A 27770-nucleotide genomic window follows, 5' to 3' on the forward strand; every position below is an offset into this window, starting at 1 on the left:
AAGGTCCCTCAAGTAAGGAGTGATGGTATAAGAGAGAAGATCCTCTCGTAGATCAGTAACTGGTTAAAAGATAGGAAACAAAGGGTAGGAATGAATGGTCAGTTTTCACAGAGAAGAGAGGTAAATAGTGGTCTCCCCTAGGGTTTTATACTGGGAACAGAGCTATTCAACATATTCATAAATGATCTGAAAAAAGGGGGTAAACAGTGAGAAGCAGGGATCTTAGAAATCCGTTTGCTATGGAAAAAACAAGGAATAACATGGAATTTCCATTTTTACAGAGAATCTTTAGTTTTTACATTTTGTGAAAAAATAAAAATATATACAGTGGAACCCTGATTATCTGATCTAATTGGAACTGGAGCCAGATCAGATAATAAAAAATTCGGATAGTCAGGACAATGGGCTGTCAGCCCAAAAGTTGTAAATATATCAATAAAACTTTGTGTTCAACTGATACCTATATATATTATGGCTAGGGAAACTAAAGTTCAGTGTTTCATTTTAATTGTGGAAAAACATAGATTTTCATATTTTTTTTGTCAGAGATTTTTTTTTTTTAATCACGGAAAGCTAGGATCCCTGGTGAGAAGTCAAAGATTGCAGATGATAAAAAAGTTACTCATGATAGTTAAATCCAAAGCTGACCGGATCTCACAAAACTGGGTGACTTGACAACAAAATGGCAGATGAAATTCAGTGTTGATAAGTGCAAAGTAATGCACATTGGAAAACATAATCCCAGTTATGAATACAAAATGATGGGGTCTAAGCTAGCTGTTACCACTCAAGAAAGAAACCTTGGAGCTTTGTGGATAGTACTCAGAAAACATCTGCTCAATGTACAGTGGCAGTCTAAAAAGCTAACTGAATGTTAGGAACCATTAAGAAAGGGATAGAAAATAAAACAGAAAATATCAAAATGCCACTATATAAAGCCATTATACACCCATACCTTGAATAGTATGTGCAGTTCTGGTCAGCTCATCTCAAAAAGATATATTAGAATTGGAAAAAATATAGGGAAGGGAAAAATGATTAGAGGTATGGATTAGCTTTCATATGAGGAGAGATTAAAAAGCCTGAGACTGTTCATCTTAGAAAGAGACTAAGGGGAGGATTTTATAGAAGGTCTACAAAATCATGAATATTGTGGAGAAATTGAATAAGGAAGTGTTATTTACCCATTCACATAGCACAAAAACCAGGGGTCACCTAATGAAATGAATAGGTACCAGGTTTAAAACAAACAAAAGGAAGTACTTCTTCACAAAACGCACAGTAAACCTGGGGCTGTTACCAGGGGAGGTTGTGAAGGCCAAAAGTATAATTGGGTAAAAAAAGAATTAGATAAATTCATGGAGGCTAGGTCCACCAATGGCTAGCCAAGGTGGACAGGGATGCAATCCCATACTCTGGGTGTCCCAAAATCTCTGATTGCCAGAAGCTGGGGCTCGAAGACAGGGCATGGATCACTCGCTAATTACCCTGTTCTGTTCATTCCCTCTGGCAATGACATCAGAAGACAAAATTTTGGGCTAGATGAACAATTGGTCTGACCCAGTATGACTATTCTTATGTTCTTAAAGTCCTGGACTTTCTGATTCAAGCTTTCACAAAATGTGTACATGTTCAAATCTGGGGGTTTAGCTCTGTTCTGAAGGTTTTACCACTCCATACATCGCATGGAATGTAAGTTATCAACCTGAGAAATCTGAAACTGAGTTGATCCTGCTAGTATTTGAACTTTCAGGGTCTAGATTACTACAATGCAAACCTGAAGTTTAGGTTTCTAAGCCACAAACACAGGTTAGAAAGACACATGCAAAACGATATAGTAAAATTCTTTAAGTGGGTGGTGGAACGTGAACTTTTTAGATAACCTAGATGGGTCTGTTGCATACCTGACTTTGAGTTTTTCAAGTTCTGCTACCAATTTATCTATCTCCCTCTGTTTTATTTCATTCATTTTTACTTCTGCTTGGTATTTCTGGAGTGCACGCCTCCTCTTCACATCACTTTCTTTAAGAAACTTGTCAAATTTAAGAGCTTGATTCCTGCTCTGGCAAAAAAAAAAGAAAAGGAAAAAAAGATGACATATTTAATAATCCAGAGCAACACTCCATTCAGGGAAGGGACTTTGTGTAAAATCAATGAAAGGTGTGCATGTTCTGCTTGCTGATCCTTGTTAAACTAAAGTTTTACAAATCTACAAAGACCCAGGTTTGTTTCCATTTATATTCCTGTAGGATGAAGAATCAGGTACCTGACACCAACATTTGTGTCACTGCTGAATTTAGCCCTACATGTTTTACTGCATAAGCAGAGGGGAGCACTGTCAGTCTATGGAGGCCTTCAGGATCACCCCAATGCTGATGGAGGAATCTGAAAGTCATTCTTATCACTGTGAGTATGATCAGACAAAGAGAGCGAAGGAGAGCACACTGCTCTCACGTGGGAAAAAATCTACCAGGCTGCAGTTCTTGCCTGCTCCAACATGACTCTGCCAAGCATTCAAATGCACCATTGACTGCACTGCACCAGGCCCAGAAGCAAGTGTGAAGATATGGAAACCACCAGAGCAGAGTCCTGGGAACGTGAAAAGACCAGGACTAACTCCTCAGGGACCCTAAGTGCTCTCTTATCATAACACAGATGGGAAATGATGCTTACATCCTGCTGCTTTTTGGCAAATTGTGCTCTCCGCTGAGCCACAGCTTCCATTCGCTCTTTAAATTCCTGCCTCTTAGCAATCAGCTCTGCTGTGACACGATCAACTTCAACCTCTTTCTTCAGAACCAAGGTTTTTTGCAAAGAGTTTGCATCAGTCTCAAGAATCTTGCTGGGGGCCTACAAATGGAAGTGGGTTTTCAAATCAATAGAGGCACATAACAAATTCCTGTGATGTTCCCATGGGTCTCGCATAAAAACAAATTCAGTGCATCATTACTTTTTGTCTTAAAGTACTAATCAACATAATCATTTTTATTCCCTTGCCCTCAAGGTACGGATTAAAATAAAAAAACAAGGATTCGAACAAGAACATGAATGCTGCAGTTTTAAGGCCAAGTCCCGATCCTATTAAGGCAAATGACAGAGCTCCCCTTGACTGCACTGAGAGCAGACAGTGGCCCAGAGCTCTCAACCTGCCAAATGTGACCACTGTGTGAGAAAAGAATTCATACAGAGGGACATAAACTATATATCAGTGCAGGGGCTTAATATCAGCTGGGCTGTACTTATTTCCTCACAGGCAACATTTTCTACAATCCAGTCTTGATGGTGATGCAATGCACACAGAACCTGATTCTCCACTGGCGTAACTCAAGAATAACTCCATTTTGGTTAATGGAATTAGACTGGGGTAAATGAGAGAAGAATCAGAATTTACCACGTTGGATAAGATGCTTCAGAAGATGCTGTTATGGTGTTAAGATGTGACAGGACATCCCAACTACAAAGAAGTGATTAGCAGGTGTCACTAAAACCCTCAGGAGGTTTTGTCTTTGACTTTTTCTTAGCCCAGTCCTGAAGCCCTTACTAAAAGCCTGCTCTACTTTCTACTGAGGTCCACAGCAAAGTTCCCATTCAGGTCATCCTAACTAAAGATGTCAGGACTGGGCCCATGGTAGTTGGAAGCTTGAAGCTGAAATTTATTTCCTTATCAGAATATATTTTTCCTGCTTGGTGCCCACACTGGTTTGTTAATGCTCTTTAAGTGGCCTCTCGTATTTGTGTGTGTGTGAAAAAGAGCACTGAGGTGTTTTTGCAAAAGAAATCCCCCATATAAAGAATGACGTGGCTTGGTCAGGGTTGAGAGGCCCACAGCTGAACAGAGCTCTTGTATGAGCTGTCTGCAGCATCCTTTCAAGGAACTTTCTGCAACTATGTCATCACATTACCTCAGCAACTGACACATGGCGCTGAGGTAATTTTCCTGAGGAAAAGGGTTCCATGGTCTCACCTACAGAGCCGTCCTTAGGATTTATGGGGCTTTATGCAGTATTATTAAACTGGTGCCCCTATGCTGGCATATTTGGTTTTGTGAATACTGGTGCCCCTACACTGGTGCATCTATGCCAGTGCAACTGGTTCCCCTGCGCTGGCACATTCAGCTCTGTGAATACGGCCCCTGCCTTCTGCCTTGTAAGGAGACTGCAGCGTGCACTGGGTGTGCAGGAGCCGACCTGCTCTTACCTGCTGTCTCGGTCATAGGTGTGGACTCCGTGAGTGGGTGCTCTGGGACTGATGCACCCATGGGGAACTGGCACCAAGCTCTTCCCCTCAACCCTCCTCCCCCCACGCCTCTCGCGCACCAGTGGCCCGGCGCTTACCAAGTCCTCCCCCTCCCTCCCAGTGCTTCTGGAGTGCCGTGAACAGCTGATTTGTGGCATTCAAGCTCCGAGAGGGAAGTGGAGGAGCGGGAATGGGCGCGTTCAGGGAAGGAGGTGGGGAAGAGGCGAAACGGGGATGGAGCAGGGGCAGGAAGAGGTGGAGCAGGGGCTTGGAGGAAGGAGTGGAGTGGGGGCAGGGCCTGGAGCGGAGGGAGGCGGTCCAGCATCCCCAGGCAAGATGAGAAGTCGTCGCCTATGGTCCCAGTGGTGCCCCAAATTTTCAGGTGCCCTACGCAGCCGCGTATGCCTAAGGAGGCCCTGCGCACCTATCCAGCCACCAAGCTCATATCCTACACCAGTGAGGGCCATACCATTCCCATATAGACAAACACAGGTGATCTGAGTCTTGATGACACATACACAGCACCCTGTTGAAGGGGAAGCTCTTGAACTATGTTCCCTGTGACACACAGACACAAAAGGAGAAGGCAAAAAAAACCACATCTAACCTCGCTGATGATAGGGATATGAGTAACATCTTTATCCTCTTCTTCCCTGGGAAAACAAACGAAAGTCACCTTTACATACAGAGAATTAAGGACATCTTTTTGACAGGCCAGATCAGAGTCATAGAGTTTAAGGCCAGAAGGGACCACACTAGATTGTCAAGTTTGTTCTCCTGTATATCACAGGCCACCAACACCACCCAGCACCCACACACTAAACCCAACAAAGAAAATGAGACCAAATTAAATAAGACCCACAAGAGATCAGATTATTGTGTGCCACAGGCTAAGGATAGGAAGGATTGATGCATCAATGTCCAACCCTCTGCCATGGCAGGGAACTGATTAAGTGAGACGGACCCAGGTGTAGCTGGCAAATGACCTGCACCCACACGCTGTAAAAGAAGACGAAAACCTCCCAAGGTCACTGCCAATCTGACCTGGAGGAAAATTCCTTCCCAATCCCACATGTCGAGATCAGTTAGACTCTGAGCACATGAGTAAGAACCAGCCAGCCAAGCACCTGAGAGAGAGAATGCTCGGTGCCCTCTCAGAGCCCTGGCCCACCTCACCATCGTACCATCTCCAGTCATGGCCATCCTTGTATAAACTGGAAGTGAGTCCCAGGGCTTTTGAGACCTGCCCCTTCCCCAAACACAAGCAACTACCTCATACAATTGTACTCAAATTTGTCCAGCTCTCTCTTAGAGAATTAAGTGATTTGTCCCCACTATTCCTATTGGGAGACTGTTCCAGAACCTCCCCACTTAGATGTTTAGAAATATTCTTCTAATTTCCAGCCTGAATTTTTTCATGGCCAGTTTATATCCACTTGTTCTTGTGACAGTATAATCCATTAGCCTAAATAGCACTTCATACTCCCTGGTATTGACCCCCAATGTAATTATACAGAGCACTCATAACCACCCTCAGCCTTCTTTTTGCTAAGCTAAACAAACCAAGCTCTTCCAGCCTCTTCTCATAAGATAGGCCCTCCATTCCCCTAATCAGCACCTGCTCCACTTTAAATTCATCGTTCTTGAACAAGGGTGACAAGAACTGTACAAAGTATTCCACAGGAGATCCTATAAATGCCTTGTACAATGGCATTAATACTTCTCTATTTCTACTGGAAATGCCTTCCCTAATACATCCTAGGAGCGCATTTGCTTTTTTCAGTTGCATCACATTGATGGCTAATCATTCTATAATCGACCCTCACACCCAGGTCTCTTTTCTTTTTTTGTTTCCAACTGATAAGCTCTTAGCTCGTAGCAGAAATTCTTATTATTAGACCCTAAATGCATGACCTTGCACTTTGTACTATTGACTTTCATCCCATTTCTGTTACTAGTCTTCAAGGTCATCCAGATCTTCCTGTATAATATTCCAATCCTCCTCTGTATTGACGATGCCTCTCAACTTTGTATCATCAGCAAACTTCATTAGCACACTTCTACTTCTTGTGCCAAGGTCATTAATAAAACTTAAATCCAAAACTTAAAACTTAAATGTTCAAATCCCAATAGGGTAGACTCACTTCATCTTTCTGTGGCCAATAAATTGTGTTCAGTGCTCTTTACAGTGTGAGAGACTCTGAAAGAGACCTCTTGTGTGCACATTAAAGGTTTCCTGGCACTTCTCTTAAGACTAGAAGTTTGCCCTGGTGTCCTTAGTTAATCACTAAATAAAAGATTAATTTACTGCTCTCAAAATGCCGTAGGACATACAGAAGTATTATCAAATGTTCAGATAAGTACCTGGACAGATGCATGTTATTTGTTTTACAAATATGAAAAGTGAAACATTTGCAGTTGGTGACCTGCCCCTGGCCACAAAGTCAGGCAGAACTGGAAAAAGAATTTAAGTTTCCATTACAAGATTAATCCCACTGCAAAATGCCTCAAGTTACCATTTTCCATTTTGGTTTGTTTGTGGTCATGAAGGTTAGAAACCTTGAGCCTTGTATTACTGGGGATTGAAACCTTTGAGTCCAGGGCAGAGGTGAAAGTAAGCCGGTATGGGCCGGTACGGAGGACTGGTAAGAAAAGGAGACCGGTTGAGGGGGGGAAAAGCCTGCCCTCTGCATAAGAATAGTTTAAACTCAGCTTTTCCCAGAGTGGTTCAGCCCTGGGGGTTAGGAGTGGTTTCTGGCATCCTTGTTAATTTCACTCACAGTAGCTGGGGGAGTGGGGAGGGTGTGTTTGACCACGGCAGGGGCAGTCTTTGTCTGCCCCCGAGGATGAGGGGATCTCTCTCCAATATTAATATACACAACAAATACAAGCATTTGGCTGCACAGCTTAAATCCAGAGCTAATAAAAGCAGGTGGAAGGGGAAAACTTACTGTCAGATTGCTTTTTCACCTCCTCCCACCCCCTCCCCCTCCTCCAGCCAGGCTGCAGACAAGGCTCTGCATTCCTCCCCGGCCCCAGCAGGGGTTCTCCTCTAAGCTCTAGCATGCAGTAGGGACACTGGCTGAGATGCCTGCTGGTGCTGCCGCCTGCATAAGAACAGTTTAAACTCAGCTGTTCCCTGCTCAGTTCAGCCCCAAGGGTTAGAAGCCATTTCTGGCACCCTTGTTAATTTTATTCCCAGTTGTTGTTGGGGGGTAGGGGGAGGGTGTGTGTGACCATGGCAGGGGCAGTTCTTTTCTGCCACCGGGATGAGAGGATCTCCTATACAAAAAAAACACAATCAAAATCAGGAACCATTTCCAAGTTCAAATCTATCCCATTCCCTCCCCAGCAGAGGATCATGATTGTGATGTCCAAACTGCTTGCAGCTCCTCTTTGAAATATTACTGAACCACACAAGGAACAGCTGAGTTTAAACTGTTCTTATGCAGGAGGCAGGCTTCTCCCTCCCTCAGCCAGTTTCCCTGTTGCAAGCTAGAGGGAAGCCCCTGCAGCTGCTGCTCAGTGCCAGGCAGGGAGAAAGCACAGAGCCTAGTGTCTGCAGCCTGGCTGGGGGAGGAGGGAAGACACGGAGAAAAATGTGACAGTGAGTTTTCACTTTTTCAGGCTTATTCCAATAGTAAAGTTTTATTACAGACAGTACTGGTAGCAGTAATAGTAGCTTTATTTTCTCTATCTATGTCATGCAATGAGAGGGATCCATGATGTAGAAGAGGTCAGTTGCTTGCAATTGGACCATATGGGTAAGAAATGTAAATTACTTTCACCCCTGCCCAAACCCCAGGGCTCCCAGCCGCCTCTGCAGCTGGTAGCTCTGGGGGTGATTAAAAGGGCCCAGCCCCTAGCTTCAGCTGAATCCCCAAGCCCTTTAAATCCTGATTTAAAAGTCCTGGGATCTAAAGGCCCCACCTCTTCCGATAGAGGCCATGACTCTTCTGGTTGAGGTCCTTCCCCCTCCGCAGGACTCTGGAGTACTAGCAAGACCTTTAAGTTACTTTCACCCCTGGTCCAGGGTGCTATAAAACTCTAGAGATGGCCCTTAAATGTGCACAATTAGAACTAATGGCCATGTCTAGTATGTTACTTATTCGTTTTAAAAGATGTTTTATAAAAAAAATAAATGGCTGCCAAAATAAATAACAAATAAAATAATAATTGGAGATATACCAATCTCCTACAACTGGAAGGGAGCAGTCATTGAGCCCAGCCCCCTGCCTTCACTAGCAGGACCAATTTTTGCCCCAGATCCCTCAGTGGTCCTCTCAAGGATTGAACTCACAATTTTGAGTTTAGCAGGCCAATGCTCAAACCACTGAGCTATCCCTCCCCCCTGTGCATCCTTGACCTCTCATGACTTTTTAAATAGCCAGCAAGTCAACCAGATATGGTAGATTCACACTTACGTCACAAGTACAGTATGTTGGCATACAGAAATCACAGTGATGGCTACATTACAAACAGCAAACTAGACAGATTAACTGGACACACATATGCAGCTGCTGCTGCACATATTCAGTTTCCCAGATTTGTCCTGGACTTTTCCAGGGCTGAGTTTGCCAGTTGTGCATATGAGTCACATTATGCATGGTGTGGTTTTTTTTAATAGATTCCATACTATCTTCTATACCTTGTAAGTTTAAATGATTAACTGCCCTGCTGTCTTCTACTCTATCCTGGGTTTGCAAGATGGATTCAGATACAATACATGGACACATTCAGATGCTGCAAATAATTTTATAGTCGAAATAGAGATGGCTTCAATCTGACTATGTCCAGCCTAAAAGCATCATCTGAGATAGCTCAGCCCCTGAGACACAAACTCCACAGTCAAGGCAGATCTCCAGGGGAGAGAGCTATTTTTATGTCTACCATAAAGGCTACTTCAATACTAATTAATCTGTTCTCCTTATTCTAAATGTCTAGAAACACACAGGGAAAGGGGAGTTCGATTTCTGAACCTCAGGTCTCACAGGCACATTCACTTTAACACTCCCCTTTTAGACTTTAGATTCAAGGAAATAAAACGTGCGTGCAAGTGACATCACCTACCTGTATTCCCCTAACTGGGTTACAAAAACGTTCTTCCTCCTGTTTTCCAGCTGCAGTGAGTATCTAGGATGATCGTTCCTTGGCACTGCCAAGGACTCCAGGTCATTCATGATGAGCTCGGGAATCTAACTGGCGACTTTCCCTACCTGCAATACTTCATGCACAAGCCATGTGCGTTGCAGTGTCGTTCTCCTTCTGCAGAAGGGAGTTTGCAAAAGAGTTTGCTTACTACAAAGCTATTAGAAGTGTATTGTTTTAACTGCACGAGAGATGCAGAGCAGTCTATTTTAGTAGCAACTTCAGAATGTGTTGCAAAGCTCTTGCAGAGCTCACGCACAAAAGTTCGGGGAAGGCGGGCGGGAGAGCTGGGGGAAAGAACAGGGAGGAGGTGAGTTTGCTGTTGCTACAGTTACCTTTCAGTAGCCGGCCTCTTTCAGCGTTCCCCTAGCAACCCTGGGCTGCGTTCTAAAAGAGAACGCGGGACAAGTGGATCAGGGCCTCGGTGCAGGGAGAGTTCTTCTCTAAGGTTGGCTGGCTGGGCTTTGCTTGCCCAGGGAACAGCTCCGCTGCATAGGTATGCAGGCAATCTCATTAAAACACCCTGTTTTTTATTGCAATTGGAAAAGGAAAACACCCCCTCCCCCTCCTGACATCTGCAATAAACGAGCCCAGTCCAGATGCTCTGAAATAAAGGAAAAATAAAAGCAAGTCCTCAATACTTTAAGGATACAAACCTTGAAAATGGAAGTTTGAGGTGACATTTGTTTGAGCTTTTGGAAGCTGTTTGGTTTGCCTAATTCTGTCCTTTTCCCACAGTTTCCAATCCCTTTGCAGCATATCCCTGTTTTAAACCTCTCAAACTCCTAATGAGTTGATACTGGCCTAAGACTTGGGCACTGAAGTTCCCTTTCCACAGAGCAGGCTGTAGCCGTGCAAGTTTGGGAACCACCCTTACTCTTGCCCCCACACACTGGGACCCCATCTAGGAGTAAGGAGGCTCAGTTAACATGATGTTTGGGGTTTTTTGAGGCAGCAGGCGGAGGTCTTTCTGAGATGTTTACAGTGCTTTTAATCTGGATGATGATTTTTATCAAGGGGACACCTGTACAATTCATACTAGACTGTGACCCACCAACTCATGACATCACAACCGCATACAACCATAAGATCATATATTTTGCACAATATCCATCAACCTTTGTTGAATTCAAACCGTCAACATCTGTGGTTAAAGGCTCCATCTCCTATTCCCTTGATCCCCGGCACGATTCTTTTTTAAATCACGAGGAGCCTGAAATCTATTGTTTTTCTCTTACTAGATCTAGTTTGTAGTCTGGATTTTTTTAAAGAAAAGTACAGAAAATGTCACTAGAACATCACATGACTAGTCAGTGTATGTCATTTGTACATTGTGTTATGTAAGATTTTAAACACAGTTTCCAAAGCCCTTTGGAAGAAGCTGTGAGATTCTCTCTTAAATACTTTCTGGGTCCAAAGACACTGGGCTAGATCTTCAGCTTGGGTAAATAGGAATAGTTGAAATGAATGGAGAGAAGCTCTTTTAAATCAACATAGGAACTGGCCCAATAATTCTGACAAACACTTCTAATGATAGAGGGATACATTCTCTGGTCCACTCCATACACTTTTCATCATATAAGTGTGCATAGTGCAAGCTGACTAAAAGCACCTGGAAATAGATAGTGACAAATTCTACCTGGGCAGGGGAATTTTCCACGAACAGAAAGCTGGCAGAGGTGGCTCCTGGGCCAGTTGCCATCCCAATGTGACTACTCTTATGTCACTTTAACTTGTGCTGGGCAGCTCAGGATCCTGGAACCATCATCCTCCACTGCATCCAAGCAGAACTCAGGGGGGGTGAAGAATCTGTTCCACGAATCTGGGGGGGCGAGATCTAAAAGTAGAAAATACCTATTTCCTTCATCACTTCTGTCACTTTGCTCAGAAAAAAACTGTCTGTCAATGGTTAGGGGGCTATTCTTATTTTGAATATTTATGTATGTAACTTCTAGTTAATCAAAAGGAGACTAGTTTTATTTCCATTGATCTTCTATGCGCTCTGTAGACCAAATATTGTTCAGTTACTCTAGCGCAACCCCACTAATTTCACAGGAGCTGCACTAATGTAACTGAAAGCAAAATTTGGCCCTAATGGTCTGTAACACAGGTGTGAAACCCAGCAGTGCTGGACTGATCTTTATTACTGACTCCAGGCATGTGGGATAGGTTACGGTTACAAAGGCAATGCTCATGTCACATGCCAGGGTTCAGTGTCCTCCAAAGGCTCCAGTGGTTTCTGTTACATCTTTTTGGTTGCTTGTTTTTTCTTTTAAATCAAAAGCAAATAGACTTGATCATGAAACATTGCAGCCCACCTAAACACTGAACCAATAACATGTTTTTATCCTGATTTAAAATATTGAGGGATTTTCTTTTTATAACAAAAGAGCTTTGGTTCTGATTATACACTGCAAAATGAAAAATGTGGATAAGGAGGTGCTGCTGTAACATTTGTGGGTCTCTATCCAGGCTGCCTCACTGAGATATTGTTAGCATATTCATTATAGTCCTTGTTTGCAGGAAGTGGAGCTTTTTAGGAAGGTTTGTGATTATGAAACATAGCTACACATTTCCTCTACAGATTGAAATGAAGCATTCAGTGTTTGACTTCCAAATCATTTTATACATTATGCAATTTGTGTGCAAAGTGTGGTAAACTGGCTTAATAAATGTGATAATGTCTCCCTCTACTGGCTAGCCTCAGAAACTACAACATCTTGCTGCTTGTTCACAGCTTCAGGATTCAGAAATACAGTACAAGGCGGCTTGTGTTTTTTGGTGCTAGAGACCCAAGGTTCAGTCCCTGCTAGTGATCATGAGATGCTTGTATACTACAATGGACTGGTATATATGCATGAATGAATATCCCACCTCTTCCCCATGCTGTGCTGCCCAGTGCAGCAGTCTGGGAGCTGACCTTGTCCGTGAAGACCAAGGCAAAAAAAGCACAGAGTACTTCAACTTTTTCCACATCATCTGTCACTAGGCTGCCCCCATTCAGTAAGGGTCTCACACTTTCCCTGATCTTCTTGTTGCTAACATACCTGTAGAAACACTTCTTCTTTAGATAGATAGATAGATAGATAGATAGATAGATAGATAGATAGATAGATAGATAGATAGATAGATAGATAGATAGATAGATAATGCAAACATGACTAAAGTACTTAACTTAAACAAAAACAAAAGCCATTTTTGTATGATTTAAGTGCTCATGAAAGGTGCTGTCCTAACAGCCCCAAAAAGCTAAGTCTTCTAGTATCTATAAAACAGGCACAGCATGGACAATATAAACATCCCCGCAGAGATATGGTAACGTGCTTCAGCTCTGACCTTGAAAGATCCACTCTACATATGAGGCAGGCTTTTCTGCTGAGATCACCCAAAAAGATCCAATTCGTGCAGTTGTGATGGTTTTTGGGATGTGAGCATCTATCCATTGCTACCTAGATTGGGACCTCCAAACTTATCTCTCGTAGGCTACTTTACAGCAGCCACTTCCAACCAGAGCTGGGCTGGATTTGGCCTGGGAACCTAGAAAGTCCCTATATCCAGTTTCTAATCCCTTGAAACAAAAACCTTTCCTTTCTCAGCAGCCACGTGGAAGTTACTAAATTCCACACACTGCATCATCACATTCTCTGATGTTCTTATAGCACCTCATGCTCTCTGCTGCTTATACCCATAATATGTCCCAAGCATCCACCATCCAGAAGCACTATTAAATGCTGAGCTTGGGCTCATATATAGATACCTCTGTGATGGGTGCCTTGGAAATACCTGGAGTAAACTGATTTACTGGGACCACTTCATACACTACTGAAACTGAGCCTCCTTTGGGACAGAGCATAGCAGCCATTCTTTACCAACTGTGCTGTAAGACACAACTGGGTTTTAGTTAGTGAAGAAAAATGCATGTATCACACACTGCAGAGGGAATGTTGGCAAGCAGAATTTTGCAGGACTAGGGATAAACAATGTGACCACATTGTTTATCCCTAGTCCTGCAAAAGTGCCATGGGCTGATTAATGGCCACAAGTGGCCAGAGATTTCGGCTTTCTTCTAAAGATCATGGGGCAGATCCTCAGCCGGTGTCAATTTCAATGAAACCAAGACAATTTACACCTGCTGCAGATCTACCCCAGTACTTCTAGGAGCAAAGGGACCCTCAGCATGAAGCAGAGCCATTAGAAGGACTTAGAAGGAACAATTTTTAAGTATCAAGATGATAGGAATAGGTGCCTTAAAAATACCACAAATGGATAGAGGGATGGTGGATGATAGAAGTGTCACCCATACTACTGTCTGTGGCATCTATGGTTGTCTATCCAATGCCAGAAGAAGAAGTGCTAACCTTGTTTACCTCATGTATTCAGACAAGACACAGTGGTCTGTCGGCAGCTCAAATGGAAAAAAGACCCTGAGCTTATTAAAATATTAAGAGTATGACACAAGTCAAGACATTTCAGATGAGGGTTGATACTTCGGCATTAGTGTATGGTTTTGTGCCTGTTTTACTATTATCCATAATATGGTTTGGGTACTTTTGCCATTTGTGCAACAATCTTTTCTGTATTTGAGTTTTCCCTGGAGGGCTAAGAGGACTCTAAATACAACTAAAACAAAGCTGGAAGCCAGTTGTAAATGTTTTTGGGAAGCAGATTCTACTACCTTCAGTCATACCAAGTAGTACCTTACTCAGGGCCGCCGAGAGCAGATTTGGGCCCCGGTGAAAAAAATTTTCGGGCCCTCCAATAAGGGCAGGCCAGCTAAACAGGGCCGATGAAGACAGGTAAGCTGGGCCCCGGGACCCCTTCTGGACCATCGGGCCCCAGGCCTTCCCCCTTCCCCCACTTCGGCTCTGACCTTACTCCACAGCTAGTCATGCTGATATTAAAGGAACCACATGAGAAGTAATCTGCTATACAGTGTGAACAAGAATGGGATAATCTGGCTATTTATAGAATAGGGATAGGAATTAAACTAAATCCAATTAAGGCCACTTGAATTCTGTATGAGGGTGTTCACACATGGATTTAATACAGTTTAACTAATCCATTTCAAGAAAAATTAATCCAAATTAACTAAAGGTATGAATTTGATGTCCCTGGGTAGGCAAGCACTCTAACAATCCTCCTGCAGGCCCCTTTTCCCTACCCAGTCATTCCACTGGTAGGTTTGAAGAGGCAGGCAGGCTTCTCTAGGAGCTCCTCTTTTCAAATGAGCTCTGGTAGCCTTTCGTCAAGTCCAGGTGCTCATTAGTCAATCGCCAAGGTAGTTACTTAGAAGTGGCTGAGATGGGCCCATTCTCTTTGAGCAAGCCCATATCCCCTTAAAGAGGCTATGCCCCACTGTGACTATACGAATACATTTAAAAGAGTCCACCTGCTTCTAAATAAATGACTACGGAATGATATTTAGTATTTATCTAAATAGGGAGAATGAATTAATATAGGAAAGACAAGGGAGAAAGTTATGTTTTCTCAAGTTTATTAATCAGTCTTGTTCCTTGCATATTTCTGTCTCATTGTACCGTCTATTGATCATTGCAGTGGATAAAATCCAGGAGTCTGCCAAATTACGACGTAGCATACAGTTATTTTTAACTAAGTTAAATTTTACTCATTCCACAGCATGTTGTGAAACAGACATACACTGGTGTCAGATGATATTCTGTCCTGACACTTACACTAAATTTAACTCCTCTTGAGAGATATAGGCCAAACAATTAAATGTCAGCCCTGCAAAACAAACCCGTTGCATTAGGATTTGCATTTAGAAGAGAAATAAAATCCTTCGTACCTTCTCATCCATAAATAAAGTAGTTGGTGCAGGATGTCTAAGCTTTCTCATTTGGACTGGACTTTAAATGATGAAATTAGACACATTTCAATTTGACTGTACACAATAAGTAAAGAGACATGACAGTGCATTGTCCTTTAGTATATGCTGTTGTATTCCTTTTACAGCTCTCCTCACCATAGTATGAGAGTGCCTTCCAGAAGTGCATTAAGTGACATGACTACACATCTGTTCTGCATGGTTCTCTTTTCTTCTCTCCATATTATACATACAGAAGGCCCAGTTCTGCCCTCAATAAGGCCCCAACCCAGCAATGCCCATAAGCATATGCTTAACCTAAGCATGGGAGTATTCCAATTGAATTCCATGAAGCTATTCACATGCTTACGGTAAGCAAATGCTTATCAGCTTTGCTAGATTGTGACTTTAGGTGGAGGCCTCTCCTACTGACTTCAGCAAGAATTTTTTCTGACCCTTAGGAATTTTAAGGGAAGTAGATCTGGTATGCAGCAGACCTATTTTCATGTCATTGAAGGAAGGAGAAGGCAAGATTGACAGTAAAAAGTCAGACAGTCCTACTACACACCGTGAATGGAACAGTTGAAAACAATACTTCCAAATCACAGCCCTAAAGAATGAGCTTTATGTAGGATTTTTAAAACTAGTCTATAGAATTCTAGAGCAAAGGTATTGTTATACTCATGGCCTATAAACAGAGAAGGTAAATAACATCAAATACTCTTGCTTCAAGGTTGCAATGTAAAACTAATTCATTTCTTAAAATCCAGAACAATAACACACAGTAACCAAAAATAGAGAGAGACAAAGCAGGCTGCTCTTTAAAGCGGAAAGGCAAAGTTCAACCCACCTTTTTCTGAACTGGCTCTTTCCTGACTGAGAGACCCGGATTACACGCTTCACTTTCACAATGGAGAACTGGCCCACACTCTTAAAGTGATAGCTTACAATTCCAACAGTTTTCAATATACCACAGGTGTGATTCTCTATTAAATTCTACAGGTTGAGTTTAAAAGACTACTGAAAGGATCACTTTCTGACCTGCCTCCAGGTAGATATAAATATCTTCTTATAAGATCAAAGGTACCTCTACATTTTGGTTCTCAGGACTTCAGAAAACTGACTCTGCAGAGTCCGCTGCCTTATGCCTTTAAAGAAACGTCCTATAAAAATTAATAGAGAGCAAACCAGAGTCCTATAGAAATTCTAAAGGTACCATAGAAATAGCTCAACAAACTATAAAATGTAGACTGATACCATTTCTGTCAGTTTTTAAACTAGCCTATGGAGTTTAATAGAGAAGCACATTCCTACTAACTTTCTGTAGACTGGTTTAAAAATTCGATCGAAAAATCATTCTCTGTCACATTCTGCAGGATATCTCCATTAGGGCAGAGATTCAGAAACAGGGGCTTTGGCCATTACGTTCACTGTATGTAGTAGAATGATGTGGAACATATTGTCATTCTTTCCCTCATCCTTCCCTCTAATAATGGGTCTGCAGCAAAGGAGATCTATTTTCTTCTGTTTCTGAAAGGTCAAGAAAAAGAACAAACCTTTCAGTAGAACTCCTGCTCAATCTCATTATAAAATATAAATGATAATTTCCCCAACAAAGGATCGTGGAAAGGTGATGTTTACCCACGTCAAAGGAACATGTCTTTGTTTACGTAGCCATGGCGGTTTTGTTCACTGTGTATTATGATTACATATCCTCCTGTACTTTAGTCCCTTCTCATTTTGTGTCTGTGTACTTGACCTTATGATGATATTTGCAGAGAGAGGCTGAGACTGTAATAACTGCAGGTTCCTCCAAGGTTTATTGGCTGTCAGGTCCAGCCTGAGTCAGTAAGCAGCTAAAATGGTGCTGAAGAGCTTATATATTTGTTGTTCCCCTTGGTGCTACTATCTCCAAGGTGTGTAAGTGCTGAGGAATCAAATAGAAGGCAGGTATTTGCCAGATGGTATAAAATAAAAAGGCATCTAAAACAAAATGTAGGTCTATTGAAAATCATTTGCTTTTTCTTTGGAAGAGATCAGGGTTGGTGGGTGAGTGTGGGGTAGGAGAAATGCATTGGAGTTTGCTGGTTATCTTTGAGAGTGTGATGGTAGTGAAATACTGCAGCCACACCAAATATCAATCAATAGTGGAATCCCGCTCCCCATTGAAACCAATGGGAGTTGTGACATTGACATCAACGGGAGCAGGAATTGGCACCAGATTTTGATAAAGATGACTGTAAAATATGAGAATGCATGTATTACACATTTTCCTCAATGAATGACACCCATAATGCACTGCACCTAAAGACTAAGCCAAAGAAGAGCTCCATGTTACCCATGAACACACTCCAGGTAACCAATAAAATGTCATCGTGGACTATGAATGAGAAGGTATTGTAGTAAATGCTGTGACTAAATTTTCCATAAGAAATTCAGGTCAGGCAGAAAACCTAATTACACAGCGGCTCTGCAAATGCATAATGTAAGAGATCCTATTATCTGGATTTTCTTGCATCTCATATTTCCTGTGACTTTTCAGCTCCCACTTTCTGCATTTGCTAGAGAACTACCATGTCTGAAGGCCAGCTGAAATGAAATGGTTACGTTGCCTGTTGGAATTACAGTATCCATCAGGGACAATTAGTCTGTTGCATCTATTCAATAACGTTCTTGCTTTCTCGATGGTGCCCGAATTCACCTGATCCAAACTCTTGAGTGTAGCAGAGTTTAGGCACCATTAATACCATTCCACTACTGAAAGGATAACGTACATGATGTGTTCATACTCATTTGCGCATGAAGATTTCTAATCATAAGACAGCAAAAATATTTCTATTTGCTGACTTTGTACATAGAATCAGTTGAAAAAAATGCTTTTCAGTTTCACTGGCTTGCACACACAAATTTGGTTTCTACACCAGTCTTAGCTGCAACCACAATAGTGGATCCTGATGAGAAACAAGGCCTAAGGGAACTGAAGAGCTGATTAGTTAAAACAAGGGGAAGTCAAGCTTGCAAGCAAATCTAAAGTTGAAGCAAAGGTTAAAGTGGCATTTAGAAACTACTGCTGACTACTTTTGAGGAAGTAAGAAAAGGAACCTGCTTTTTTTTATTTACCAAGTTTTCACAGGGTCTCCTCTCTTCCTCTTTCCTCAAACTCAGCTTCCCCTTTATGCACCCCATTCATTAGACCCTAATCCACTTCCCATAGCCAGCATGAGCTGGCTTATGATATTGTTTTTCTGTGTAAAGAGAAAACAAAGAGATATTAATGTGCAGCATCCGAGTCTGCATCAAGCATTCCCAGAAAATGACATCGCTTTATGTATTTAGTTTTCCTGGTGACATTTTGTAATCTCTTGGAATTAAGTATTAAATTAAGATGCACAACTGGATGTGTCTTTGGGAAAAGTATTAACACATTTTCTACAATCATGATTATTACTATGCTTTGAATGTGTTGTAGCAGACTTACAGCTTTGCTTTATTGAAAAATAAATAAAATGTATTTCTGTACATTCGTACTTCAGCAACTAATACTTCGAACTTCCAAAGGAGCTTCTTCCAAGGATACAAAAACAGTTTTTCCTCAGGTAAATAGTCCTATTGGCTTCACATTAGTGAGGTGTCAGGACTGAGCCCTCAATACCCTGATGAGGTAAGTAACAGCCATTATTTCCATTTTGTAAGTGGAGAAACTGAGGCATAGATAACTTAAGTGGCTGCACAAGGCTTCAAAGAGGGTCAATGGTATCTGGGAATAGGACCCAGATCTCCTGCTTCATTATAGGAAAACTGTCAGGAACTACCATACCAGATCAAACAATGGTCCACATACTCCAGTATCCTGCCCTCAGCAATCAACTGTAGTGGATGCTTTTAAGGAAAGTAAATACCCTTTATACAACTGTGAATATCTGCACAGACTGCAGAGTTCTTTCATTTATGAATATTTATCCAGGATGCAAAATGAGGACTCCTATTTTGTGTACAGGGTGGTTCGAGTGATAGCAGGAAAGGTCACTGCTGACAAACTGCAGCAAAATTGTATTACTCAATGTATGCTGGTCAATGGAGCCTAACAGGAAGACCTAAATGCTACATTAAAAAATAACCTACATTCTTACATACTATTAGACACATTTTCAAAGCCATTGTTCCTGCCACTGTTCTGCAAGTTGATTCTCTCAGAAAGTTCTAACAGCTGCCAGTTTTAGCCCGTCTCTTGGGCAATGGAGCTGTGAGTCCCACTGCCCTGGGAGGAGGCTAAGTGTTCTTTCCAATAGTGCCATTGGCCGACAAGTTCCACAGGTCCCCTGGGATCTGTATGGATCAAAGGGAATCAGAGGCAGTTCACAACCAGCTGTTGAGAGCCTTGTACCTCTGCACCAGCTCTGTATCCGTTGTGGGTCATCCTTTCTGCATTCCAAGGCAGCACAGTTCTGATGGGGGATGATACATGTCCCACTCTGCCTTGCTCCACCTCTATCCCCCTTTCCACTGCCTCATCCCTCGCAGATCCCAGGACACACAGTGCATCCCTGCATACTATGCATGCCCTGTTTCTGCAGAAAGAAGACACTGGCACATGGAATGTCCTTTCCTTGTATGGACCTTGGGACCAGAATCTGGCCTCAATGCCATTTTCTAATTAACTGCTCCATCCTGAAAGGTACTGAGCACTCTGGCCCCAACTCAGCCAAGCGCTTAGGCACGAGCTTGACTAAGTGCATGAATAGTTTCATTGAACTCAGTGGGACTCCACATAGCCAAGTAGATCTGATGGCAGGGTTAGAGCCTGAGAAACAAGCAGCAGGACAGTCTTATAAGGGTAAAGAAAAAGAAGGGACAAGGCTCTACATGTTAAATGAACAGTGGTTATTAATAAAACCGACTCAGAAAAGGTTTTAGGTTACATTTAAAAGTGGAGATGGGATTGCTGAGATGATTGTCAAAGGTGTGCAAGGTTCACACCCCAGGGTGTCACTGCAGCAATTGCTCCTTTGACTGCCAGCATACCTTAAATGTGGACTGAAAAAATAATTCTCCTAACATCACACAGTCATGAAGGACAGAACATTCACCGACAGCAGCTTAGAGGGAAGATGCATGATGTGATGGCCATCCGTGTCACACCTGAGCAAGATGGTCAAGGAGAAAGAACAAAGAAGTGGTAACTCTGATGCAGAAAGCATCTAAAAGAAGATCAGGAGGACTGAAAGTAACCGGATAGATGAGGCAATTTTACTAGGGTGGCTCCTTCTAAGGCCACCTTGCTGTGCATCAGCATGATGGGTATTTGTGCTCTGCCACCAGGCTGAGGCTCAACAAGATGTTGACAAATGGAGGAAAGGGCCACCCACATGAGCCTGCCCTCCATTTCACTAGTGGAACCAACATGGTAAGTGCTAGGAGAAGGAGTGTCAGTATCAGCTGATTTCATAGCATGCCTTTTCTCCACAGTCATTGCAGTTGGGCATCTTCTGGGCAAATGATTAGTTACTGTCCTTGGAGTCAGGCAAGTGGTATTTTTCTTCTTCCAGCCAACCTATCAAAGTTAATTCATTTACACATGCTGTTACACAACCCACTGTCCTAGAGCAGCCCTTTGTAACATAGTGGGGCATTGTGACACCTTTACCTCAGTTTCCTGTTGGTCTTCTACAGCTCCACTCAACTATCAATGCCTTCCAGGCTACTTCAGTGACGTAGGCCTCTGATTAATCATATTTAGTCCCACCTCTTCTGAGGTACAAATGTTCCCAGGCCTTACACTCAGGCCTCCAAATATTTCTTCCTCCTCTGTATCAGGACACAAAGCATTCCTTCTTCCCCTTGACTGCCAGGGTCCTGTACGGCCCTCTCAGTGGGGTCTGTGAACAGTCTTTTCCCTCCATAGCTGGAGGGGTCCACAAGGGGCCCAGGTAAACCCTAGGCCCTCTCAATGGTCTCTGGCCCTAGGCTCACTTAGGCTCCTTCCCCAGGCCCTTGCCAGAAGAAACCTAACAGCCATACCTGTTTTGCCTCAGGTCTTCCAGTGAAAAGAGTCCCTGCTCACCTCTGGATCTCTTCTTCAGCCATCCCTCAAGTAGGAGCATTCATTCTCCACTCCTCCCTAGTCAGCCTCCAACTGGTGAGCTTTCTTCCTTTCAAGGCCCACATCCTACCCAGGAGTGGCAGAGTGGGGCTAACTGAATGAGACTGACTGGCCTTAGGTTTCCCAGGCCTTAAAGGGGCAGATCACCCTGTCACCCATGCCAAGTTGTTTTCAGTCCATCTGCTCTTCTTTTAGACTCACCTGGATCAATATTATCTGCTTCAGAGCAACTTGCTCTAAAGGCCATCATGAGGTGTATGGCCACCATGGCACATACACTGGCCTTAAGCTGTCTAGGAGATGGGGCTTTCCTTCATGTTCACATGCTATTTAGAGCAGTTCTTTCTCTATAGTAAATGTTTATGGAATACTGCGTGGAATTGTTTCACAAGTGCTTTTGTAATATATTGGAAGTTCTAGAGACTTGGGCTCCATAAATTCTAGTAGTCTTAAAATACGTTAACCGCTATAAAACCTCAGCAAGCACCCACTGTCATGTTTGCCCTGTTCTGTTTGCAGCAGCTGCAGCAAAAGCAGGTACAGTAGAAAATCTGCCTGCAGCTTTCCCCAAAAATAAATGAAACCCTCCAGGACCACATAGTTTATATCAAAAATACACTGCAATTTCTTTTTTTCCTTTAAGTTTCAGAAACATATCCATATATGGTCTACTTGTCAAGGACAATAAATAATGATGTAATAGAAAGGTCAACCTTGTGTCATTTAGCTACAGGATGCTTGATGAAGTGACATTTTACAAATTAAAGCAACAAAGAAGAACTTTAGGATGGGTAAAAGTTTCTCCAGTGCATCTTCAAGCAGGAAATCTGAGATTCAGAACAACTTATATTTTGGCTGGTAATCGTTGATCATGGGGTGATCCAGAAATAAACTACAGGCTTCAAAGTGAGAGCATTTCAAAGCTGCCCTGCAGTAGATCAGCGAACCCAAGGAAAGGCAAGAGATGAATACTAACGGAGATTTTATGTACTGAGACTTACCCAAGGAGAGAACTCTTTGCAGCATTATTGTTTTGTTTCAGAAACCATCAGGTAATGCAACTATGCATGCTTTAAATTTACTTATCTTATGCAGAATCTATTAATTTGTTACGGTTTGTGAAAATACTCCTATAATATTTTGTAAACTGACCAAGACTTTTTAAAAAATGCTTGTCAGTTAAATTTAATTTGGAAATGGTAGGAAAGAGTCATAGTGGCATGGTTTATTTACTTTTCCTTTACACAGAGAATGTGCACTTGGAATGTTTGCATGTCTTGTCTCTAAGGCACATGGAAAAAGAGTTGCTGCTGCTGTTATGACATATTTAAGGTACCGTAAAGTGCATGCAGTGTACCACGTATAGAGTAAACTAGCAAAATGATATTAGCAAATGGTTCCCTTTATTTATATCTTTGAAGTTGATATTGCAGTTAACTCTGTACTGATGGATCCATTTCGGTAAGAAATAAACCCTTTGCATCAAAGAGTTTGTGCAGAATCATGATTTGCTGGCATTGTGAGATGTGCCAATCTTACTTCATAAAAAGTTAGACATGTTCTGACAGCTGGGGCTGGAATGGATTTGTTTACTTGGAAAGTTCCATCTGGAAGCCTATAGTTGCTTTATTCAGCATTGTGCTATAACTTGACCGGCTTGCATCAACCATTATTGCAAAAATATATTTGGCTGCTGCTGCTGCTGCTGACCTACATTATTTGTTTTCTCTCTAAACATGGTAATTCTGAATGTTTTCAAATGTTAAATCTTTTCATTGTTTAAAAAGCCCATGATATTCTTAGTAGTAAACTGCCATAATTTACATGGGAAATTGTAGAGGTTTGACTGGCAACTTACCCCCCAAAATAAAAAAAATAAGCCAGATCCTCCACTGGGTAAATCAGTATAGCTCCATAGACTTTAACGCCATGTGAGGATCTGGCCCAAAACATGAAGACCTAAAGGCACAAGTGATGGCCTCGGCCCTGCAAAAGACTGAAGCACATACGCAACTATGCACATCTGAGCAATCCTGTTAACTTCATATGTAAAGTTAAGTATGTATGGAAGTGTTTGCTGAATTGGGGCCTTAAAAACAAAGGGAAAAAGAAATAGTAAATGAAGGAAATCCCACTTAACTCTTTTTCATTTGGAGTCTCTTAATTTTGTTGTTGTCGGTGTGGTCAATGCTGTTTAATGAAGCATAAACCATAGAAACTGAAGTTCTGTATCCACCTACACGTTGAGCACTGCTTCTTTAATGACCTCTTCATTATCCTTGACCTACTATCACCTTCTCTAACAGTAAGCTGCAGTGTTGCTTCCCTGAGTCTTTTGAACAGGGACTGGCAGTCTGGATACATTATGTTTTATGGGAGGTGCGTTCAGAGGTGACCTGTTGTTTCATTTAAATTGTCATATTTAGTCACTAATTGTACTGAACTGTGGTTCAAGAAGTTAAGGACCAATTTTTGATTCCCTATACTAATATTATTGATTTGCATTGGGTAGTGGCTAGAGGACCCACTCAGTTCTCAGGGCCCCGTTTTACCAGCCACTACACACACACACGACAAAAAGGAGGTCTCTGCTACAAAGAGCGTACAGTCCTATAATAATAATGACAAATGTCCATGGGTTTTACCAGAGGCAGATGGTGAGTCTTTACTCACATTGATGAGCGTTACTCACATGAGTAGCAACCTTGATTTCAGTGGGACTACTCATATGGAACTGCTCACTAATGCGAGGAAGGAAGTCATGACCTGGCCTACAATGTTAGCACTTCATTCCTTACCATGTCCTTTTATCTCTGCATTCACTTAACACATCCATGTACATTATGGGTCTGCTCTTCTATGTATTACTTAGGCAAACTTTCACTAGTCAATCCAATAAAAAGAAGAATACTTAGCAAGGGGGAGCTTTGCCTGTGCTGAAAGTGCAGGAGCAGACCCTATGTGGCGATGGCTGTGAATTCAAACCCAGGAGGATCTTGTTAGCCCGAGATATTAAATTATAGCACAGTCAGCAAAATAGTACAGTGTAAGAAAAGATCAGTAACACAGCAATTCAGAACAGAGGCAAAGGGTTTGGTAATGAATAGTGATGGGCAAAATGCCTCAATGTTTAGGTTCTGATCCTATCAGGCACAATAGGTTCAGTCTAACTGTGTGAAAACAGGCTCTTGTGAGATTGCCACTATTGCCTGGGAATTCAGGGGACATTCAGAAGTTCAAATCCAAATAAAATGCAGTCATTTTAACAGTTAAACCAGTATGATTAAACCTACACGCAAGGTTCATTTTCAATATGAGGAGATGATTTGAGCTGATTCTTACTTTAACTAAACTGGTTCAACCATTCTTAGTCACAGAGAGTTTTGATGGCACTAATTTCCCTTGCAGTGGATGGGGAATATTCAGTTTATAGCATTTTAATCCAGGGGGCATTCATAAAGTCATTTTGGTAGCTCACCACTAAATTAAGGCAGCTCAGCTACATATCAGAAAAGCATTGGGAGAGGGAACAGTAACTTACCAGCTCTTGTGCAGCAGTAGACTGCAGATTGGCCGGGTGCTCCGGTCTGTACAAAGAGAGAGGAAGGCATGCTTCTTGCCTCAGCAGACTTAGTTCAGCTACACAATACACCTGTTGCCCAGTCTCAAAATGGAGCAGTTTTGTTTTCTATCTTTGGTGCATTCTTGCTTAATTAGTTCTCAGGAGAAGTGTGTGTCCAGGCAAGATTTGGATGCAGGTGGTCATTTGCTGGGGCACAAAACAAGGAGATGGTTCTAAGCATAAGGCATGCCATTGGAGCAGGCACATGGGCCAAGATTTTCAGAACTGGGGATGCCTCAAAGTTAGTCAGGTTTGCAATTCCAGACACTCACTGAGGTGCCTACATAAGGACAATAGTAGTCTAACTTGAGGCACCTGTGCCTGAAACCCTTGGCCACAGACAGGAGCTTGAGAAGGGTGCAAAGGGGGCAGCAGATGGAAGGGGTGGGCTGGTTTGAGCAATGGGAGCCAGAGGGGGAGGAAGAAGATAAGAGAGCAAAAGAGAGGAGGAGTGGAGTTATGTGGAGTGGGGTGAGTTATGCGGAGTGGAGTTATGCGGAGCGGAGTTATGCAGAGCCATAGGCTGTGGGCGCAGAAGGCCTCTGACACAGCTGAACTGGCATGATTCCACTACATGGGGAGATCAGCATGCCTGCACAGCAGATCATGCACACTCTTTGTCCCAGAGCTAACTCTCTGGGGGCAGGATGGCGACAGGCAGCATTTGGGGCAGGCTGGGGTTGGAACATCCAATGCTATGATGATTCTCACAAAAGAGGCATGATATGGAGCCTATTCCAACCCTTATGCTGGAGCTGAATGGAAAAAAAGGATTCCTCTCCACCTCCCACTCTGAAGGGCCCCAGCATCTAGTCAAGTTACTTAGAGCTGGGCCGTGGTTACTTTGGGATTGTTCATTGTTATTTATTTGTTTAGCAAAGACAATATAATTCAAGTCTATGACGCAGGATCAAAAGCGCCTACTTGTTTGGTTATGATGACACGTCTGCTTTAGAGTGCAGTTGTCTGGTGAAAATGTGACCTTGCTGTCAGAGCCCTGGATATGTGTGAAAATAGAGACCTATTAGCAGAGAATGAGTGAGAATCAAATCTGGACTCTCATCGATAAAGATCAGAGAGTCATGACTTTCTGTTACTTCAAGCCTGTCTGAAAATCTCTAGAAGTCAGGAATTTGGCTTTGGCTCCCTCATCCGTGGTCCTGCGAGTTAGATGAGAGAAACATGACTTACTAGTAAAAAACCTCTCTCTATTTTGGGCCCCACACCATTTCTCTCTGCAGGATGAGTCAGCGGTTGGAGCTGCTGCCAACGCTGTTGTTTCTGCACTCGCTGGGACTGCTTAAGAGAGAAAATAAGAGTCATCCCAAAATTCACGATCCCATATACCCCCCATTACACACTCTGCAGTTGATGAAACAAAAGAAAAATGGGGAGAGGGACACTAAGAAATTACCTTCCTGTCTAGGTTGTATGAGGCTTTCTATCATACAAAATGCCATCCAGCTACTTTGCCATGTGCAGTCAGACAATGCGGTCTCCATACATCCACAGCACACAGACACTAGCTGCCAGGCAAGTACAATGGATGATGGAATGTAAAACAGCAGAGCAACATGTCAGAGTTCAACCAGCAAAGAAGCAAAGTGAGCCATTGGGGGAAGGTCTGTGTCATGGTACTTGGCTTGTCTGTGGCACTAATGTTAAAGCATGGATAGGTAACAGAGTGGCTGAGAAGGGAGGAAGGGCCACTGTGGCTCTGTTCCTGGAGCTATCAGCTGTTTGGTGGCTTGGCACAGATCCCTTGGATGCACAGAGGTCATAGCACTGGCCTAAGGCTGTCACTGCCTGCGTGCCAGCTATCACTGAAGACAATAATCAAATTATCAGCCTTGTGAGATCTGGCATAAAACAGAGTTGAAGAACTTCAAGCCTCCAACCTTTTACTTAGACAACTGTTGTGGGGTACAGCTTACATATTGTATCCCTTAATAGTCAGACTACGACTCCCAGCATGATCTAATACATACAAGGTCAAGGGTAACTCTCCACCCTTAACTTTCCCTCTTTTGCTTCTGTGGTGCTTGGAGTCTGAGATTAGTGTAGGCAGTAATCACATGTCTTACTCTGGAACGTTGCACAGCAGGATAAATGAGAATAAAGGTGAGTCTTTAAATCCACATTTCCTTGCTTTTGTAGGTTTTACTCAGGTTCTTAAATTTTCTTTAAATCCTTCAAAGACAATTCACTGATTTTTTTTAATGGTAATCAGAGAAAACATCCTACCTCTCAATGGAAATATGAATGGAGACTGTCTTCACGGGCTTTGACACATCCATCTACCACTGTAAAATCGAGCATCAGAGCTGTCTCCTCTGCCCTACAGACAAGGTCTGTAAAGGTTGTTTAGAGCAGTGGTAACATATTGTAGCTGGAACATGAGATACTCTAAGCTCCTGGGCCCATAGTGATATGCCTCTGTGCTTGGCTCTGATGCACCACTGCTGCTCATGTTCCATGCATCTGTACTTGCTATAACCCCTACCAGTGGGTTATGTTCTCCACTAGCTGCAGTCTAATGATCCAGATTGCAAAATGGAGAGTGCACAGTTACACAGGGGGCTGGCAGAGCAGAGTTCTTGTCCTAGTATATTGGCACGGAAACCTAGAGTGATTGGGAATGAATGGTGATCTAGAGCAACAAAAGGTTATATATCAGAGGGGAAGCCGTGTTAGTCTGTATACAAAACCAATGAGGAGTCTGGTGGCACCTTAAAGACTAACAAATTTGTTAGTCTTTAAGGTGCCACCGGACTCCTCGTTGTTTTTTTAAAAGGTTATATGGCTCCCTAAAGAGTGTGCGTGAGAGAGAGACTCTGGGG

General features: G+C 42.7%; 2 protein-coding genes across 2 annotated transcripts in view; one reads left to right on the forward strand and one right to left on the reverse strand.

The window, feature by feature from the left end:
• The window catches only part of CCDC197 (coiled-coil domain containing 197), a 43815-nt gene extending 18509 nt beyond the window's left edge, over positions 1-25306 (reverse strand). The window contains exons 1-5 of the mRNA XM_030558853.1: positions 24850-25306; positions 9307-9501; positions 4844-4889; positions 2674-2850; positions 1905-2062 (exon numbers count right to left, since the gene is read on the reverse strand). Of these exons, the coding sequence (XP_030414713.1) occupies positions 1905-2062; positions 2674-2850; positions 4844-4889; positions 9307-9416 (491 nt within the window). The 5' untranslated portion in view covers positions 9417-9501; positions 24850-25306. The remainder of the gene's footprint in view (positions 1-1904; positions 2063-2673; positions 2851-4843; positions 4890-9306; positions 9502-24849) is intronic.
• Positions 22093-27770, forward strand: part of ASB2 (ankyrin repeat and SOCS box containing 2) — a 40796-nt gene continuing 35118 nt past the window's right edge. Inside the window, exon 1 of the mRNA XM_030558852.1 lies at positions 22093-22360. The gene's annotated coding sequence lies outside the window, so the exon portion shown is untranslated. The remainder of the gene's footprint in view (positions 22361-27770) is intronic.

The sequence above is a fragment of the Gopherus evgoodei genome, chromosome 4 (genome assembly GCF_007399415.2).
Source record: "Gopherus evgoodei ecotype Sinaloan lineage chromosome 4, rGopEvg1_v1.p, whole genome shotgun sequence".
Classification (NCBI taxonomy): Eukaryota; Metazoa; Chordata; order Testudines; family Testudinidae; genus Gopherus; species Gopherus evgoodei.